This window comes from Brachyistius frenatus, unplaced genomic scaffold, assembly GCF_029030835.1.
Source record: "Brachyistius frenatus isolate BFR_SWC_R1_liver_20210118 unplaced genomic scaffold, ASM2903083v1 Contig_420, whole genome shotgun sequence".
NCBI classification, from domain to species: Eukaryota; Metazoa; Chordata; class Actinopteri; family Embiotocidae; genus Brachyistius; species Brachyistius frenatus.
The window spans coordinates 104,556-121,387 of NW_027211019.1; the positions used below are offsets into that span (position 1 = coordinate 104,556).

At 44.3% G+C, this 16,832-nt stretch overlaps 1 protein-coding gene across 2 annotated transcripts; it reads right to left on the reverse strand.

Moving 5' to 3' along the window:
* Window positions 1–1,817: 1,817 nt before the first annotated feature.
* Window positions 1,818–16,463, reverse strand: LOC138636976 (protein Atg16l2-like). Of its 2 annotated transcripts, none has more exons than XM_069725382.1 (17): window positions 16,134–16,463; window positions 14,382–14,439; window positions 14,196–14,274; window positions 13,891–13,964; window positions 13,262–13,513; window positions 12,691–12,756; window positions 12,180–12,320; window positions 11,970–12,072; window positions 11,779–11,884; window positions 11,629–11,699; window positions 11,046–11,117; window positions 10,756–10,876; window positions 10,561–10,666; window positions 9,262–9,414; window positions 8,947–8,994; window positions 5,386–5,487; window positions 1,818–4,710 (listed from the first exon to the last, which is right to left on the reverse strand). In XM_069725382.1, exons 1-17 carry the CDS (start codon window positions 16,288–16,290, stop codon window positions 4,617–4,619), a joined length of 1,803 nt encoding a protein of 600 aa, XP_069581483.1. In that variant the 5' UTR covers window positions 16,291–16,463; the 3' UTR covers window positions 1,818–4,616. The 2 variants fall into 2 exon arrangements, with proteins under 2 accessions (XP_069581483.1, XP_069581482.1); XM_069725381.1 differs by having other exon boundaries at window positions 11,970–12,075; window positions 16,134–16,462.
* Between the last annotated feature and the right edge of the window lie 369 nt (window positions 16,464–16,832).

The window sequence follows — 16,832 nt, forward strand, 5'->3', positions numbered from 1 at the left end:
AGCACTCTGCTCCTCCTCTTCCTCCTCCTCTTTAACTCTCCCTCCCCCTCGCTGCCTGCCGATGTCTCTCCCTCCTGTCAGACTCATTAGCAGTGAGATGTGTTAAAACATGAGACACCCGGAGGACACGTTGTCTTTGTGTCCAGCTGGACTCTGACCTCCGCCGTCCACCCGTCTGTCCTTCAGGAGACAAACAAACTCTGAACTGCTCAAATTCTAACGACTCGTGTTCAGAGAAACATCTGTGAAATATCACGGCAATAAAACGGATTTTTAAAATTCATTTCTGATCATTATTATTATTATAATTGTAAATATAATAATAATAATAATAATAATAATAATATAAATAATGAAGCTCTCAGCTGTTTATCTGTAACGATGCTCTGGTGCCAAACTTTTTTGTTCGAGACTTGAGTCGTTTAGTTTTGACACGTTTGAATCTGCAGCTCCTTGTTGTGGTGTTCCTCAGAGCTGCATGTTTGGTCCTCTAATGTTTACATCGGATTCGCTTCCATGAGGTCAAATTATGAACAAATATAAAGCGGCAATCCAACCCAGTTTCACAGCAAAGCGTGTAATAGACACGCCCGTCCACTACACGACAGCCCCTAGTGGTCCTGAGACAGCCCCTAGTGGTCCTCAGAGGTACTACAGATGGAGTCTATGGAGACAGCCCCTAGTGGTCCTCAGAGGTACTACTACAGATGGAGTCTATGGAGACAGTCCCCAGTTATTATGTTTTATATACAGTCAATGATTTTGCACGATGACATTCAGCTGTACGTTTCCTGTGGAACGTTCTTCCTGACGATGTTCGATCTGCGGTTTCTGTTCACGCTTATAACAAACAGTCGTTTAGTCAAACTAACCTCTACGTCGCCCCCTGCTGTCTGGTTTTAGTACCTGTTGTTTTTTATGTTTTATTTGTTTGTTTTACAACATCTTTCTCTACTGTTGGAATGAATGTGAATGTCCGTTTGTTTGCAGATGAAACTCTGATGTCTGTTTTCTACTGAAACATTATAAACTCCACATGAAGCTCCTGCAAGCAGTTCTCACAACATCTGACACTGTTCTGGAGAACCTTCATCATCATCATCACCATCACCACCATCATCATCATCACCGTCATTATCATCATCACCACCATCATCACCGTCATCATCATCACCACCATCATCATCATCACCGTCATTATCATCATCACCATCACCACCATCATCATCCTCACCACCATCATCATCATCACCGTCATTATCATCACCGTCATCATCATCATCACCACCACCATCATCATCACCATCCTCACCACCATCATCATCATCATCACCACCATCACGATCATCCTCATCATCACCATCCTCACCATCATCATCATCATCACCACTATCACCATCCTCATCATCATCACCATCCTCATCATCATCATCATCACCACCATCCTCATCATCATCACCATCCTCATCATCATCATCATCATCATCATCATCACCATCCATCATCATCATCATCAGGCCTGACAGGAACCTCCAGCAGCTGATGGTCCAGACTCAGAACCTCTTCATGTGTGTTGTTGGTTCTGGTCTGTGAAGTTCTCCCGGTGGTTCGTCAGTCTCCGGTTCCGGCTCGGTGATCCGTGTCTGCAGGTCAGAGGTCGGTCGGTTCGGAGGCAGCAGCTGCTTCTCGTTTCCTCATTAATGACCTCAGTGTGAAGCCGCCTGCAGCGCCGAAGCTTCTCGTCATCGCCACCTCGTATTTAAAAAATCTGACAGTTTGACGTGAAGCCTCGGAGCAGTGAGGACGACAGGATGAAGGACATTAGAAGGAGTTTATTAGAGACTGGGACAGTTACAGCAGAGTGTAAACATTAGAAACATTAACAACACTTTTCATCCTCCGCTGACACAAAACACACCGTTAGAGGAGCAGAGAGGAGGAGGAGGAGGAGGAGGAGGAGCTCGAACACAGAAAACCACCTGAAGTTACCCGACCGGGGGTTCGAGGCTCGGAGACGTTCGAGGCTCGGAGATGTTGGAGTCGAGGGAAACAAAGATAAATACGTCCACCAGGGGGCGCTGATGGTTTTACGGTGTAAAATGTGACACTCAGTTTATATCGAGGTCTTGATCATGAAAAATATATTAAAACATTTTTTAAAACCCGAATCGAATGTTAATTCGACTAAAAACATCGTAAATCTGTCGATCGGCTGTTTGTCTCCGTATATATTTCAACGTTTCTTCAGATAAACTCCCTTTTAAAATCCCCAGAAGCAACGAGCGACACAAATTCACCAAATAAATAAGATGAGAATCAAAAAACAAAAACAAACAAACAGTTGGTTTTCTTGCAATAAAACAAAGCTCTCAGATCTCAGAGTATAAAACTCACTGAATGTCATCAAGTCACCAATCAAACAGCAAATCATCAGAAATATTCAGAGAATCAGAGCGAAGAAAACATGTTTACAAAAAGATCAAGAAAACAACAAATTAGCTTTTTTATTTCTAAAGTAAGCGCTCATCTACGGATATCAGGGAGTCCTGGATTCCTCGGACCCGGTTGGACCAGAACCAGGACCCAGTTCAGAATCAGTTCACTTTGGTGACATCAGAGCAGAAAGTTCACCATCGCAGCTCATTCACTGCGTGTCGCCATCAAATGTAATAAAAAACAAAACAACAACCAGCCAGATGTTTGTGGATAAAAATCACACCAACATCTGGGAAATATTTTCATTTCTATCATCGTCATGTTTCTGTCGTTAAAGGTTTTCAGGGCTGAAACATGAAGCTGCAGTTCCTCGAATGTCCACTAGAGGCTCCAGCAGAGAGTCAGTCTCCAAAGATCAGAAATAAACACATCAGACTTTACGATTAGTTCATTTATAGGAGTAGAGGAATGCTTTTATTAAACATATGAGATTAGTAATAATTGTGTTTATTAGGTCCAGACTTTTGTTTTGGTTCATGAGCAACTCCACCCAGCAGGGGGCGCTGCAGCACAGAGAGTTTAAATGAATAAACATGACAGGTTTATCTATAGAAAGTGTTTCAGTCTGTTTAAACTGGCGCCGCTTCGACCCGTTCGGACATCTGGGTTTGATATAAAGAGAGAATCTGATCCCTGATATTCTAGTATTTAAAGGCCTCATTTAACCCTTCCGACGGCCTCCTGCGGTGACCATTCAGAACCATTCAGAATCATTCAGAACCATTCAGAACCAATCAGAATCATTCAGAACCATTCAGAACCAATCAGAATCATTCAGAATCATTCAGAACCATTCAGAACCAATCAGAATCATTCAGAACCAATCAGAATCATTCAGAACTCTCTCTGAGCTGGCAGCAATTCTCTTTGAAGCTGCTGACCTCCCTCTTCAAAGCCAAAAGGCCAAACAGAGGATTAATGGAGACGCCTTTTAAATGTAAATCCAGCGTTGAGAGCTCGAAGCGGTCCGACAGGACCAGAAGAAGACTGACCCAAACACAACCGAGTCAAACGTCTGATCTACACGGCTGGATTTCATCCTTCGAACAGTTCAGAGCGAAACACTGAAGTCCAGGTTTCCTCAAGTGTTCACCGAGCAGGGACCATCAGTGATGTCATCGACCATCAGTGATGTCAGTGACCATATTTGGACAAGCTGGGGGAGGAGCCAGCGGTGGATCTGACCGATCTGATTGGAAACCTGACGATACTACGTCCCGCCCACCGATCGCTGTAACCTGACTGCACCACAGGCCTGTCAATCAAACAGACACGCCCCCAAAAACAGGTCTTCTTGAATCTTCTTTTCTAATGAATGAGGGATTATTTTCAGATGGACCTCCAGAAAACTAAGAAGAAGGAGTGACTTTAGCTAACAACACCGAGATAACTGATGGACACATTTTATTCACTTTGGATTTGATGAGAGAAGTTGAATGGGAGTCTATGGAGCCGGAGGCTTTTTGGAGCCGACCTCTAGTGGCACTCGCTGGGATTGCAGCTGAAGACACTTCTGCAGCTCTCCGTCCACTTTAACATCCAGTCTGTGGTGTTTAGGAAGATGACGTAATAAAACACGTTACTTATTGAAACATCAGCTGAGTGATGACAAAGGTTGAAGGAACTTTTAGTTCTTTAGAAAGTTTCCAGACTTTAGTCCCCAAAAAAGTTTCAGGACTCTGTCGTTTTTCTGTAATTTAAAACAAATTTAAAAAACAAAAAGACAATCTGTGAGTGAGTTGAGAAATGAACACGTGGGCTGATATGATTTATGTATATAAATCTTAACCTTTTATGCAGTTTTTTTAAAGCTTTGTATCTGATTTAAGTCGACCACGTCTGTGTCGTGATGCTGTTTTTAATAAAATACGTGTCAAACTCGGATGTTTGTTTGCAGGTTTCCTTTCTTTTCTCTTTTACATTTAAAAGCTTAAAAAAACATTTCTTTTGTTAACGTTTCTATTAAAGCAGAAATTTCACGTCCCTTTTATTCCCGTCAATAAATAGCTTAAAAAAAAGGACGCGTGTTCCTTCAGCAGCTCTCAGATCAGTTCCCTTTATGAACCCGAAGTGTGTTGTGCAGGTGTTGCCGTGACAACGTGACCTCGTCGTGGACCTCGTCAGATGTCGCTCCAGAGGACGGCCCGCCTGCTCTTGTCCACGCTGACGACGTATTCCCCGGACAGAGACCAGGACACGGCGCTGATGGACAAACTGAGAGGGGACAGAGACACGTTTAGTTCTGCGCGGTCCCTCCAGGGGGCGTCGTGGGGCCCCGAGTCTTCTGTTCAACCTCAGAGATCTACAGAAACACTCAAACAGTGAAACATGATTTATTCTGCAGTCCGTCAGTCGATCGCTGACGACACAGAGCTGCTTTAGTCATATTTGATTTATGCTTTTCATTTATACTTTATGTTTTATTAATGATTTTTATTTATAGTTTGTTTTGTTTATTTTTATATTTTCTGTAATTTTTCATTTATATTTTGTTTAAAATTCATATTCTGTCATTCATGTTTATTTCAAAATTTGATGTGTGGTTTTAGTCACGTTTTTTATTTTATGTTCTATTAATGTTTACTTTTTATATTTTATGATATATTTGATGTAGAGTTCTGATCTTTTAATTTCATTAAAATAAAATTCAGAAATATTTAGTAAACATTATTCAAAGTAAAAACAAAGTAAATATTCTTATTTAACTCCTGGAGTTCATCTGGAAATTTTATTATCCCATTAAACCAAACAAAGACATTAAAATACACTTTTAATTGAAAGTTATGATCTGGCGTCCCTCAGGGAAACGTCGCGCAGCCTTTCATCTTTCTATCGAACCTTACAGTGAACTGAATGTTTTTGTTGATCCAGTGATCTTCAGGCTGTTACCTGTGTTTGTCTGGTAGGCGGGTCTCCAGGTTGCCGGTGGAGACGTTCCAGATGTAAACGGCGCCGTCCGCTGATCCGGCAGCGAGGTAGCAGCCGTCCGGACTGCAGAGAGAGAACGTCTGGTCAGAACATGTGGAGGATTTTATAGAAACTCTGCGTTACAAACGGAGAGTTGATGGGTTTTAAAATGAAATAACTCCTAAATTGCCGTATTTTCAGGTTAACACACATCCTGACTGTTGTGACATTAAAACAGGAGATCAGAAGGTTCCTGTAAGCGTGAACGTCCTCCAGAGACCATCTGCCAGCTGCTCATCACAGGTTCTGTGTGGAACCAGCAGGGAACCGACTGAAACACATTTATATATTCAGTGTTTCACTCAGAGAGCTGAACACACACAAAGCTTCCCGGTCCTGCTGTCGTCATGGAAACTGCAGAAAATGAACCACACAGTATCTTGTCCCCCCCCCCTCTCTATTTTTATCTCGCTCAGTGTTTTGATTGGACGTGTCAGCGGGAGCTCTGCCAACATTGTTATTTCACCCAGAGGAGTCGCTGAGACGACAGCAGTCCTACGGGCTCAAGTCAGCGTGGTCAGCCTCGGTTACTGTCTGGTTCTGACTCTTTGTAGTCAGTTACTAACAGGATAGTCCAAAACAGGCCTAAAACAGGCCTAAAACAGGTCTAAAACAGGCCTAAAACAGGCCTAAAACAGGCCAAAAACAGGTCTAAAACGGGCCTAAAACAGGCCTAAAACAGGTCTAAACAGGTCTAAAACAGGTCTAAAACGGGTCTAAAACAGGTCTAAAACGGGCCTAAAACGGGCCTAAAACAGGTCTAAAACAGGCCTAAAACAGGTCTTAAACGGGCCTAAAACAGGCCTAAAACCGGCCAAAAACAGGTCTAAAACGGGCCTAAAACGGGCCTAAAACAGGTCTAAAACAGGCCTAAAACAGGTCTAAAACGGGTCCTAAAAAGGTCTAAAACAGGTCTCCAAAACAGGCCAAAAGGCTTAAAACAGGCCTAAAACAGGCCTAAAACAGGGTCTAAAACAGGCCAAAAAAACGGGCCTAAAACAGGCCTAAAACAGGTCTAAACAGGTCTAAAACAGGTCTAAAACGGGTCTAAAACAGGTCTAAAACGGGCCTAAAACGGGCCTAAAACAGGTCTAAAACAGGCCTAAAACAGGTCTTAAACGGGCCTAAAACAGGCCTAAAACCGGCCAAAAACAGGTCTAAAACGGGCCTAAAACGGGCCTAAAACAGGTCTAAAACAGGCCTAAAACAGGTCTAAAACAGGTCTAAAACAGGTCTAAAACGGGCCTAAAACAGGTCTAAAACAGGCCTAAAACAGGTCTAAAACGGGTCTAAAACAGGTCTAAAACGGGCCTAAAACAGGCCAAAAACAGGTCTAAAACGGGTCTAAAACGGGCCTAAAACGGGCCTCAAACAGGTCTAAAACGGGCCTAAAACAGGTCTAAAACGGGCCTAAAACGGGCCTAAAACAGGTCTAAAACAGGCCTAGAACAGGTCTAAAACAGGTCTAAAACGGGTCTAAAACAGGTCTAAAACAGGCCTAAAACAGGTCTAAAACGGGCCAAAACAGGTCTAAAACGGGTCTAAAACGGGCCTAAAACAGATCTAAAACAGGCCTAAAACAGGTCTAAAACAGGTCTAAAACAGGCCTAAAACAGGTCTAAAACAGGCCTAAAACAGGTCTAAAACGGGTCTAAAACAGGTCTAAAACGGGTCTAAAACAGGTCTAAAACGGGCCTAAAACAGGCCTAAAACTGGCCAAAAACGGGTCTAAAACGGGCCTAAAACGGGTCTAAAACAGGCCTAAAACGGGCCTAAAACGGGTCTAAAACAGGTCTAAAACAGGCCTAAAACGGGCCTAAAACAGGTCTAAAACAGGCCTAAAACGGGTCTAAAACAGGTCTAAAACAGGCCTAAAACGGGCCTAAAACAGGTCTAAAACAGGCCTAAAACAGGTCTAAAACGGGCCTAAAACAGGTCTAAAACCGGTCTAAAACGGGTCTAAAACAGGTCTTAAACGGGCCTAAAACGGGCCTAAAACCGGCCAAAAACAGGTCTAAAACGGGCCTAAAACAGGTCTAAAACAGGCCTAAAACAGGTCTAAAACGGGCCTAAAACAGGTCTAAAACAGGCCTAAAACAGGTCTAAAACGGGTCTAAAACAGGTCTAAAACGGGTCTAAAACAGGTCTAAAACGGGCCTAAAACAGGCCTAAAACCGGCCAAAAACAGTTCTAAAACGGGCCTAAAACGGGTCTAAAACAGGTCTAAAACGGGCCTAAAACAGGCCTCAAACAGGTCTAAAACGGGCCTAAAACAGGTCTAAAACGGGCCTAAAACGGGCCTAAAACAGGTCTAAAACAGGTCTAAAACGGGTCTAAAACAGGTCTAAAACAGGCCTAAAACAGGTCTAAAACAGGCCTAAAACAGGTCTAAAACGGGCCAAAACAGGTCTAAAACGGGTCTAAAACAGGTCTTAAACGGGCCTAAAACAGGCCTAAAACCGGCCAAAAACAGGTCTAAAACGGGCCTAAAACAGGCCTAAAACAGGTCTAAAACGGGCCTAAAACACGTCTAAAACAGGTCTAAAACGGGCCTAAAACAGGTCTAAAACAGGCCTAAAACAGGTCTAAAACGGGTCTAAAACAGGTTTAAAACGGGTCTAAAACAGGTCTAAAACGGGCCTAAAACAGGCCTAAAACCGGCCAAAAACAGTTCTAAAACGGGTCTAAAACGGGTCTAAAACGGGCCTAAAACAGGCCTCAAACAGGTCTAAAACGGGCCTAAAACAGGTCTAAAACGGGCCTAAAACGGGCCTAAAACAGGTCTAAAACAGGCCTAGAACAGGTCTAAAACAGGTCTAAAACGGGTCTAAAACAGGTCTAAAACAGGCCTAAAACAGGCCTAAAACAGGTCTAAAACGGGCCAAAACAGGTCTAAAACGGGTCTAAAACGGGCCTAAAACATCTAAAACAGGCCTAAAACAGGTCTAAAACAGGTCTAAAACAGGCCTAAAACAGGTCTAAAACAGGTCTAAAACGGGTCTAAAACAGGCCTAAAACTGGCCAAAAACAGGTCTAAAACGGGCCTAAAACGGGTCTAAAACAGGCCTAAAACGGGCCTAAAACGGGTCTAAAACAGGTCTAAAACAGGTCTAAAACAGGCCTAAAACGGGCCTAAAACAGGTCTAAAACAGGCCTAAAACAGGCCTAAAACGGGTCTAAAACGGGTCTAAAACAGGTCTAAAACAGGTCTAAAACGGGTCTAAAACGGGTCTAAAACGGGTCTAAAACAGGCCTAAAACGGGTCTAAAACAGGCCTAAAACAGGCCTAAAACGGGTCTAAAACGGGTCTAAAACGGGTCTAAAACAGGTCTAAAACAGGTCTAAAACAGGCCTAAAACGGGTCTAAAACAGGCCTAAAAAACGTACTGTTGTTCAGTCGACACATTTTATGGAATGAATACTAAATAATCAATAATGAAATAAGTGTTTACTTTAGAAGATATCATTGATGTTCAGACTCACCTGATCACAGCTTTGGTGCTGTCGCTGCCACATTTAAACCCGTCAGCTCTGAGACAAACACAATCAATACATCTGTCAATCAACACATCCATCAATCAATACATCTGTCAATCAATACATCCATCAATCAATACACCTGTCAATCAATACATCCATTAATCAATACATCCGTCAATCAATATATCCATCAATCAACCAATCGATACATCCGTCAATCAATATATCCATCAATCAACCAATCGATACATCGATCAACCAATCAATACATTGATTAATCAATACGTCGATCAATAACAAACAGTCTATCCGTTCTACCTGAAGCACATGCGGTCGTTGCTCCACCTCCTCAGGTCAACCAGCTGGAGGCAGTCGTCACGGCAACAGCTGAGCAGCTGGCGGTGGTCCGAGCTGAGGTCCAGCGAGGTGACTTTCCCCCGAGCAGGAAGTTCCTGAACGCAGCTCACCGCTCTGAACACCAGGAGACCACCTGATCAACTTTATTGACCCGACACATTCCATTGTTTAGGTTCGGTTCTTACTTTATTTTAAATTCCTGATGTGTTTTTCTCAGTGGATAAAAAAAAAAAAAAATCTTTTCTGTTTTAACTTAAACGTTTTTTTTTTAAACATTTGATGGTAAAATGAAACATCCAAAACTTTCAGGAGTGTGCCGACCAATCAGAGAACAGGATGATCATGATGTCACTCACTAACAGATATTTAAACTCTGAGTTTGATCTAAAGTCAATCTGTTTGATTTACTTTGTACTGTTTGGAGGACAGAGCTGTCAATCATCTGGTGGTTCAGACTCTGCGTCCTGTGAGCTGAGCTGCTGCTAGGTAACAAGGAGATGGGGAGTCGCCGTGGAAACAAATGAGAAGCTTCATAGGCTCTAGATTACAGCCAGAGGAGATTCTACTGAGTGACAGGAAGGAAGTGAAGTGGTGAAAGAGTGAAGAAGTGAGGCTGTGATGTGGTGAAGGAGGGACACGGTTTGCTTAGAAGGTAAATGAAGTGGTAAATGAAGTGAAGGTAAATGAAGTGATGAATGAAGTGAAGGTAAATGAAGTGATGAATGAAGTGAAGGTAAATGAAGTGAAGGTAAATGAAGTGATGAATGAAGTGAAGGGAAATGAGGTGATGAATGAAGTGATGAATGAAGTGAAGGGAAATGAAGTGGAGGTAAATTAAGTGATGAATGAAGTGATGAATGAAGTGAACGTAAATGAAGTGATGAATGAAGTGAAGGTAAATGAAGTGATGAATGAAGTGATGAATGAAATGAAGGTAAATGAAGTGATGAATGAAGTGAAGGTAAATGAAGTGATGAATGAAGTGAAGGTAAATGAAGTGGTAAATGAAGTGAAGGTAAATGAAGTGAAGGTAAATGAAGTGATGAATGAAGTGAAGGGAAATGAAGTGATGAATGAAGTGAAGGTAAATGAAGTGAAGGTAAATGAAGTGATGAATGAAATGAAGGTAAATGAAGTGATGAATGAAGTGAAGGTAAATGAAGTGATGAATGAAGTGAAGGTAAATGAAGTGGTAAATGAAGTGAAGGTAAATGAAGTGATGAATGAATTGAACGTAAATGAAGTGATGTGAAGGTTCACCTGGAGTCCCAGACCCTGATCTTGCAGTCGTAGTGTCCGCTGATGATGCAGTTCTCTGAACAGACCAGGTCACTGACGTACGACGCCACTTCAGCTAACTGCACACCTGCAGGGACAGAGTCTGCTTTAAATACACGCTCCACGTTAACCAACGCCTGCTCAGCCAATCAGCAGCAAGTATGGACTGTGACTCACAGGCAGCTCTGTGCAGGTCCCACAGTCGCACGGTTCGGTCCGCACTTCCTGTCACCACCTGGTGGAGGAAACTGCTGAACCTCGCTGCTGTTACCTTCCTCCTGTGACCTGTGAGAGTCACCTGAGAGACAGACAGACAGACAGAGAGACAGACAGACAGACAGAGAGAGAGACAGGGGGACAGACGGACAGAGAGACAGACAGAGACAGACAGACAGACGGACGGACAGATTTAATATCATTTAACTGAAGATATTTAGCTGCTGGTGTCAGTGGGTTGACGTGGTTACCTTGGGAACGGAGTCATCTAGCCGCCACAACAATGCCGACTTATCGTACGACGCTGCGAGGATCCTCGAACCCTGAAAGCCGAACGTCGCCGTACAAAAAGTAAAACATTACACTGTAAAACATTCATCTGTCAAACACACTTCAACACATCGTACCGTAACACATCGTACCGTAACACATCGCACCGTAAAACATCGTACCGTAAAACATCGCACCGTAAAACATCGCACCGTAAAACATCGTACCGTAACACATCGTACCGTAAAACATCGCACCGTAAAACATCGCACCGTAAAACATCGTACCGTAAAACATCGCACCGTAAAACATCGCACCGTAAAACATCGCACCGTAAAACATCGTACCGTAAAACATCGTACCGTAAAACATCGCACCGTAAAACATCGCACCGTAAAACATCGCACCGTAAAACATCGTACCGTAACACATCGCACCGTAAAACATCGTACCGTAAAACATCGTACCGTAACACATCGCACCGTAACACATCGTACCGTAACACATCGTACCGTAAAACATCGCAGTGTTACTTTAACCTGTGTATTTTAGGTTTCTACTCACCATGGGGTCGAACTCGATGCAGGTGATGCCCTCCGTGCTGCCGTCCAGAGTCGCTCTGTGAGTCAGCGAGCCTGATGACATCATCAGTGAGGTCACAACACATCAACAAACAACATTGAACGATAGAGATGCCGATCTGAGGTCGTTTACCTGCTCGGACTTCCCACAGTTTGATGACTCGGTCGGTTCCTCCGGTTGCCAGCAGGTCGGAGCTGGAGCTGAACCGCACCGCGTTAATGCCCTGCTCGTGGGCCTCCTGGGGGTGGGGAGGGGGAGGTGGGTTTAAGTCCTGCAGTGTCTCTGTGGTTAAACGCTGGATGATTTAACTGTGTGTGTGTTACCAGGACTTGCAGAGCCCTAGCAGGGACTCTGGCCGAGACACAGATCCTGACAGGAAGAACCAGATTCTCCTCCAGACTGCACACCGAGTGGCCCCGCCTCTTCCTGCTGACATCATACACACATTCATCCATTCACTCTCTGGAACGTCTCCACAAACAAACGTTCTCCGGCTGCGAGACGTTGTCCAGAGAACCCGCCCGGAGACTCACTCGAACAGCTCCTTGAAGGAGGAGAAGATCCGCGGTGACGTCACCGACGCTGACCGGAACAGCCGAGCACGCCGCCGCTCTGTCGACGCGTCCTCGTTCTCCTTCTTCGGAGACGTCGACCTGGAGGTTGGAGCGCTGGAGCTACAACAAACAGCTTCTTCATCATCATCATCACCAGCATCATCATCATCATCATCAGCATCATCATAATCACATCATCATCATCATCAGCATCATCACCAGCATCATCATCATCATCATCATCATCATCACATCATCATCATCATCAGCATCATCAGCATCATCATCATCATCATCATCATCACCAGCATCATCATCACATCATCAGCATCATCATCATCATCATCACATCATCATCATCATCATCATCATCATCATCATCATCATCATCATCACCAGCATCATCATCACATCATCATCATCATCAGCAGCATCATCGTCATCTTTAAAGGAGGTAATTAAGAGTGCGATGACATCATCAGAATCTCACCTGTCTAAAGTGACCTTTGACCTGGCAGCAGTCTGCAGCTCCTTCTGCAGGTTCGCTGCTCGAGCTCTGAAAAAAACATTAACATCACAAACTGTGAAACATTTACCTGCTTCAGGGTCCTGAACAGGTGTGTGTGTGTGAGGGACAGGTGTGTGTGAGTGTGTGTGTGTGTGTGTGTGTGTGTGTGTGTGTGTGTGTGTGTGTGTGTGTGTGTGTGTGTGTGTGTGTGTGTGTGTGTTGTGTGTGTGTGTGTGTGTGTGTGTGTGTGTGTGACAGGTGTGTGTGTGAGGGACAGTGTGTGTGTGTGTGTGTGTGTGTGTGTGTGTGTGTGTGTGTGTGTGTGTGTGTGTGTGTGTGTGTGTGTGTGTGTGTGTGTGAGGGACAGGTGTGTGTGAGGGACAGGTGTGTGTGTGTGTGTGTGTGTGTGTGTGGGACAGGTGTGTGTGTGTGTGTGTGTGTGTGTGTGTGTGTGTGTGTGTGTGTGTGTGTGTGTGTGTGTGTGTGTGTGTGTGTGTGTGTGTGTGTGTGTGTGTGTGTGTGAGAGGGACAGGTGTGAGGTGTGTTCAGGTACCTGGAGCGCCGCTCGTTGCGGGTGTTCATGCGGGCGGCGGCCTGCTGCTTCAGGTGTATCATGTCCTCCAGCAGGTGTCCCTCTCTCAACTTCTCCTCGCGGAGTCTCGTCTCCGCCCGTCTCCGCCGCTCCAGCAGGACGTCGTACTCGTTCTTCAGCGCCCCGTTCTGCTCCTGCCGCTGCTCCACCTGCTTCTGCAGCTCCTGACGGGAATCCAACGCACCCGCCAGCCGCTGCTCGTCCTCCGTCAGTCTGAGGAGACGACAGTTCAAACGGTCTCAGAGACGAACCTCCGACAAACACTTCAGCTTTTATCGAAAATCATAACCAGAATATCAGGAGTGAAAAAAAAAATGTATATCTTAAAACAATTTGGGAAAATGTCTGAAACATTTTTGGGTAAAAATCTAAATATGAGTTTCACATTAATCTGATTTTTTTCTCAAATAGTTTTTCAGAGAATTCTGACTGATTAATACCGAATATTTCTAGGAAATAAATAATAATGTCCTCGGACGTGTCCTCAGACGCGTCCTGAGACGTGTCCTGAGACGTGTCCTCGTCGCTCAGCGTCTCCCAGCTGAGCGGACCGGTTCTAGTTCTGGTTCTAGTTCAGGTGTGTCTCTCACCTGGAATGCTGCTTGTCCAAAACACATTCTTTGATCTTAATCTGCTGCTGCAGCTCCACCACCTGATAGGCCAGCTGGAACGACACACAGAGGGGGGCGGGGCCTGAATGTCAAGTGGTCATGTGATTGTGACTGACAGTTTATCTACAGATTTAATGTTCCTGTTTCGAGGTTCCACCACAGAAACACGGAACAGAGAACCGTCCTCTCAGAGAACCTGTCCTGCCGTGGCTCCGCCCCTCACTGCTCTGCTGCTGAGTCAGCGCCACCTGCAGGTCAACAGGAGAACAGCGGCGTGTCCTCACCTCTCCGGTCCTCGTCTTCAGCTGCTCGTTCTGCTGCAGCAGAGACGAGAGCGACCTGCTGCCGTCGGCGGAGGGACGTCTGGACACACAAAACAAACACACCTCAGCATTCTCACACACCCAAACGCCTCCAGGTCAGAGGTCAGAGGTCAGCTGGTGGAGCTCAGGTGAGCTCAGGTGAGTCACCTGGCGGAGCAGCTCAGCAGTCCTTTGGTCAGACTGGTCTTCTCCAGCAGTCGAGTGTCTGAGAACAGAAACGGGAGTCAGAGGAACCAGAACCAGTCTGGATTTCAAAATAAAGTCTTAAATAAAATAAAGAATTAACTGTTAACAACTATGACGTATAAAAATGTGCAGACTTTATTCTGAAAGAACACAAACGCAAATAAAAAATCATTGAATTCAATTAAAAACTGACTAGAGATCTTTGATCTAAATCAAGATGCTAACGTTAGCTTCAAGGTCAAAGTCCCACCAAACTCCATTCAAAATCTGACAGATTCAAATCTTAATCCTCATGTTACATTTCTAATTTAATTTAGTGTCTTTCTGGATTTATTGGCTTTATTTCATAGAAACGTAAATTATTTAGACATGATCTTTGAGTAGGCCGACATTACTCCACCAAACTCCACTCAAAATTTGACCTATTAAAGAGTCACACTTTATTCTTTGTCTTTGGGGTAAAACTGGTTTGAATTTTGAGCAGGAAAATGATTTGCGTGATGTCTGAGATGTTAAACCATCATCCGTCCCACATGAGTCACTCTTCAGAGGAAGTGGAGCAAAGTGTGGTTCAGCTTTCTGACAACTTCCTGCTAAAGAATGTCAACAACATGAAGGAAGTCGCTGTTCACCGATCGTCAGATTTCAAACACTTACTTCATGTGAGGAGTTACCAGCCAGACTCCATTAAAAAAACACGTCATTTTCCTGTAGGTGCTGTGATTTCAGGCTCACAGTTTACAGCAAACTGTTAATTTAAACTTGTAGATTTTAAAATGGAGTTTGGCTCACCACCATCTGAAACATACTTTACAGTCTCTACCGCAATAACACTTTGAATTGCGGTGATTTCAGGTGTGACACCAGGCGACGTTGCTCTGAACCAAACTCTCCGTTTTTCAGATTTTATTTTGAGTTTTGGATCATTTAAAAAAAATCGGACTTCACAGGAATCTTAACAATAAACTTCTGTTTTGTTTTTAGATTGATGTATTTATTGCATATGAAGAAGGGCAGGATTTCTCCCAACCAAACCTCCCTCAGAAAACCTTTGATTGTTTTTGGAGTTTTTATTTCAGGGATGAAAACATTAAACTGAGAAGTTGAATGGTTTGGTTGAACTGTGTTTATTTTGTGTGTGCATTTCTAGTAGGACGGATTTCTCTGAACCAAACTCCATTGAAAAGATATTAGTTTGTGCTGGTTGAGATTCATATCTGAATACTAGAACAAGTTTTAGTTATGACATAAAGATGTTGAAATAAGCAGATTTTCAAACGGAGTCTGGTTGATATAATGTATGTGGTATTTGGTTGTGACTTGTTGAACGAGTCTTGACTTGACATTTTCTCATTCTTTCTTTGGTTTTGAATGGAGAGTTTGACATCATTGTGATCACGGTCAGAAAGCGGAGGTTTAGTCAGCGGAGTTCGGCTCCTTCAATCCATCAGGAGTCCAGACTGAACGCGTGTTTGCATGCTAGCTTGGTTTGTGCACGTGTTTCTAACGACAACAAAAAGTCCGGATTTCAATGCACCAAACTCCATTCAAAAAATGTCCTATTATTGTTTCTGTTCGTGATTCAAGAGACCAGTGAAACGACGCCCAGCCTTTTGTTTGGTAAACTCTTAAATTGACAGATCTTTGAATGGAGTTTGGCTCGGCGTTGACTTGTGGCTTCAAAAGGGAAAAACTTGCACTCGGTCGTCGTACAGACGCGGATCAGGTCCTGGAACATCACGTGCTGGCTCACGTCTCGGTGCTTCAGCTGACGGACGATGTGTCCCTTCCAGGTCTCCGCCGACCTGCCGCCGCCTCCCGGGGCCAGGAGCCGGCCGCTCCGCTGCGACACTCCGGCTGGATCCGTCATGACTCTGCGGGCGTCGGCTTCATGCTGCTCCCCGCTGACAGACGCTCACAGACCGGCCTGATGTCACAGAGAGCTCCGTGCCGGAGCTCCGGTTCTTCCGGCCGCCGCCATCACGCCTGTTTGTGAAGTTGGTTTCTTCTTCTGTGGTGTTTGTCTGTTTTGCCGTTTAAAAAAAAAAAAAACTTTTTTGTTTTCACGTTCGTCACTGACGGTGGGCGGGGCTGACGCAGCCAGCTGCCGGGGCTCTCCGCCAATCACAGCCCGCTCTGAGCTCTCCCTCCTATGAGTCGAGGAGCAAAAACCAGCACACCGTGCAGGACACGCCCCCAAAGGCTCACCTGAAGACGTCAACATTTATTCTGGAAGAAAAAGCACTTTTAGGCTTTTAGTGATTTTTTTTTTTTAAATTGACAGCTTCATCAAAAATCGGCCATTTTCTGAACGGACTTTGGTTCAGAGTATATTTTTCAGCCTCACAGCAGCTCAGTCAAACCAAACTTTTACTTTTGATTTAAAAATGTTTTGGAGGCAGATAGTTTTCA

Bases quoted from the DNA above. Each gene is read 5' to 3' on its own strand.
- LOC138636976 (XM_069725381.1), bottom strand. From the start codon at position 16,290: ATGACGGATCCAGCCGGAGTGTCGCAGCGGAGCGGCCGGCTCCTGGCC. The intron at 10,877-11,045 runs GTAACCACGTCA...TCTGTCTCTCAG, and splicing joins TAGATGACTCCGTTCCCAAG to GTGACTCTCACAGGTCACAG. The intron at 4,711-5,385 runs GTAACAGCCTGA...GTCCCCTCTCAG, and splicing joins CGCCTACCAGACAAACACAG to TTTGTCCATCAGCGCCGTGT.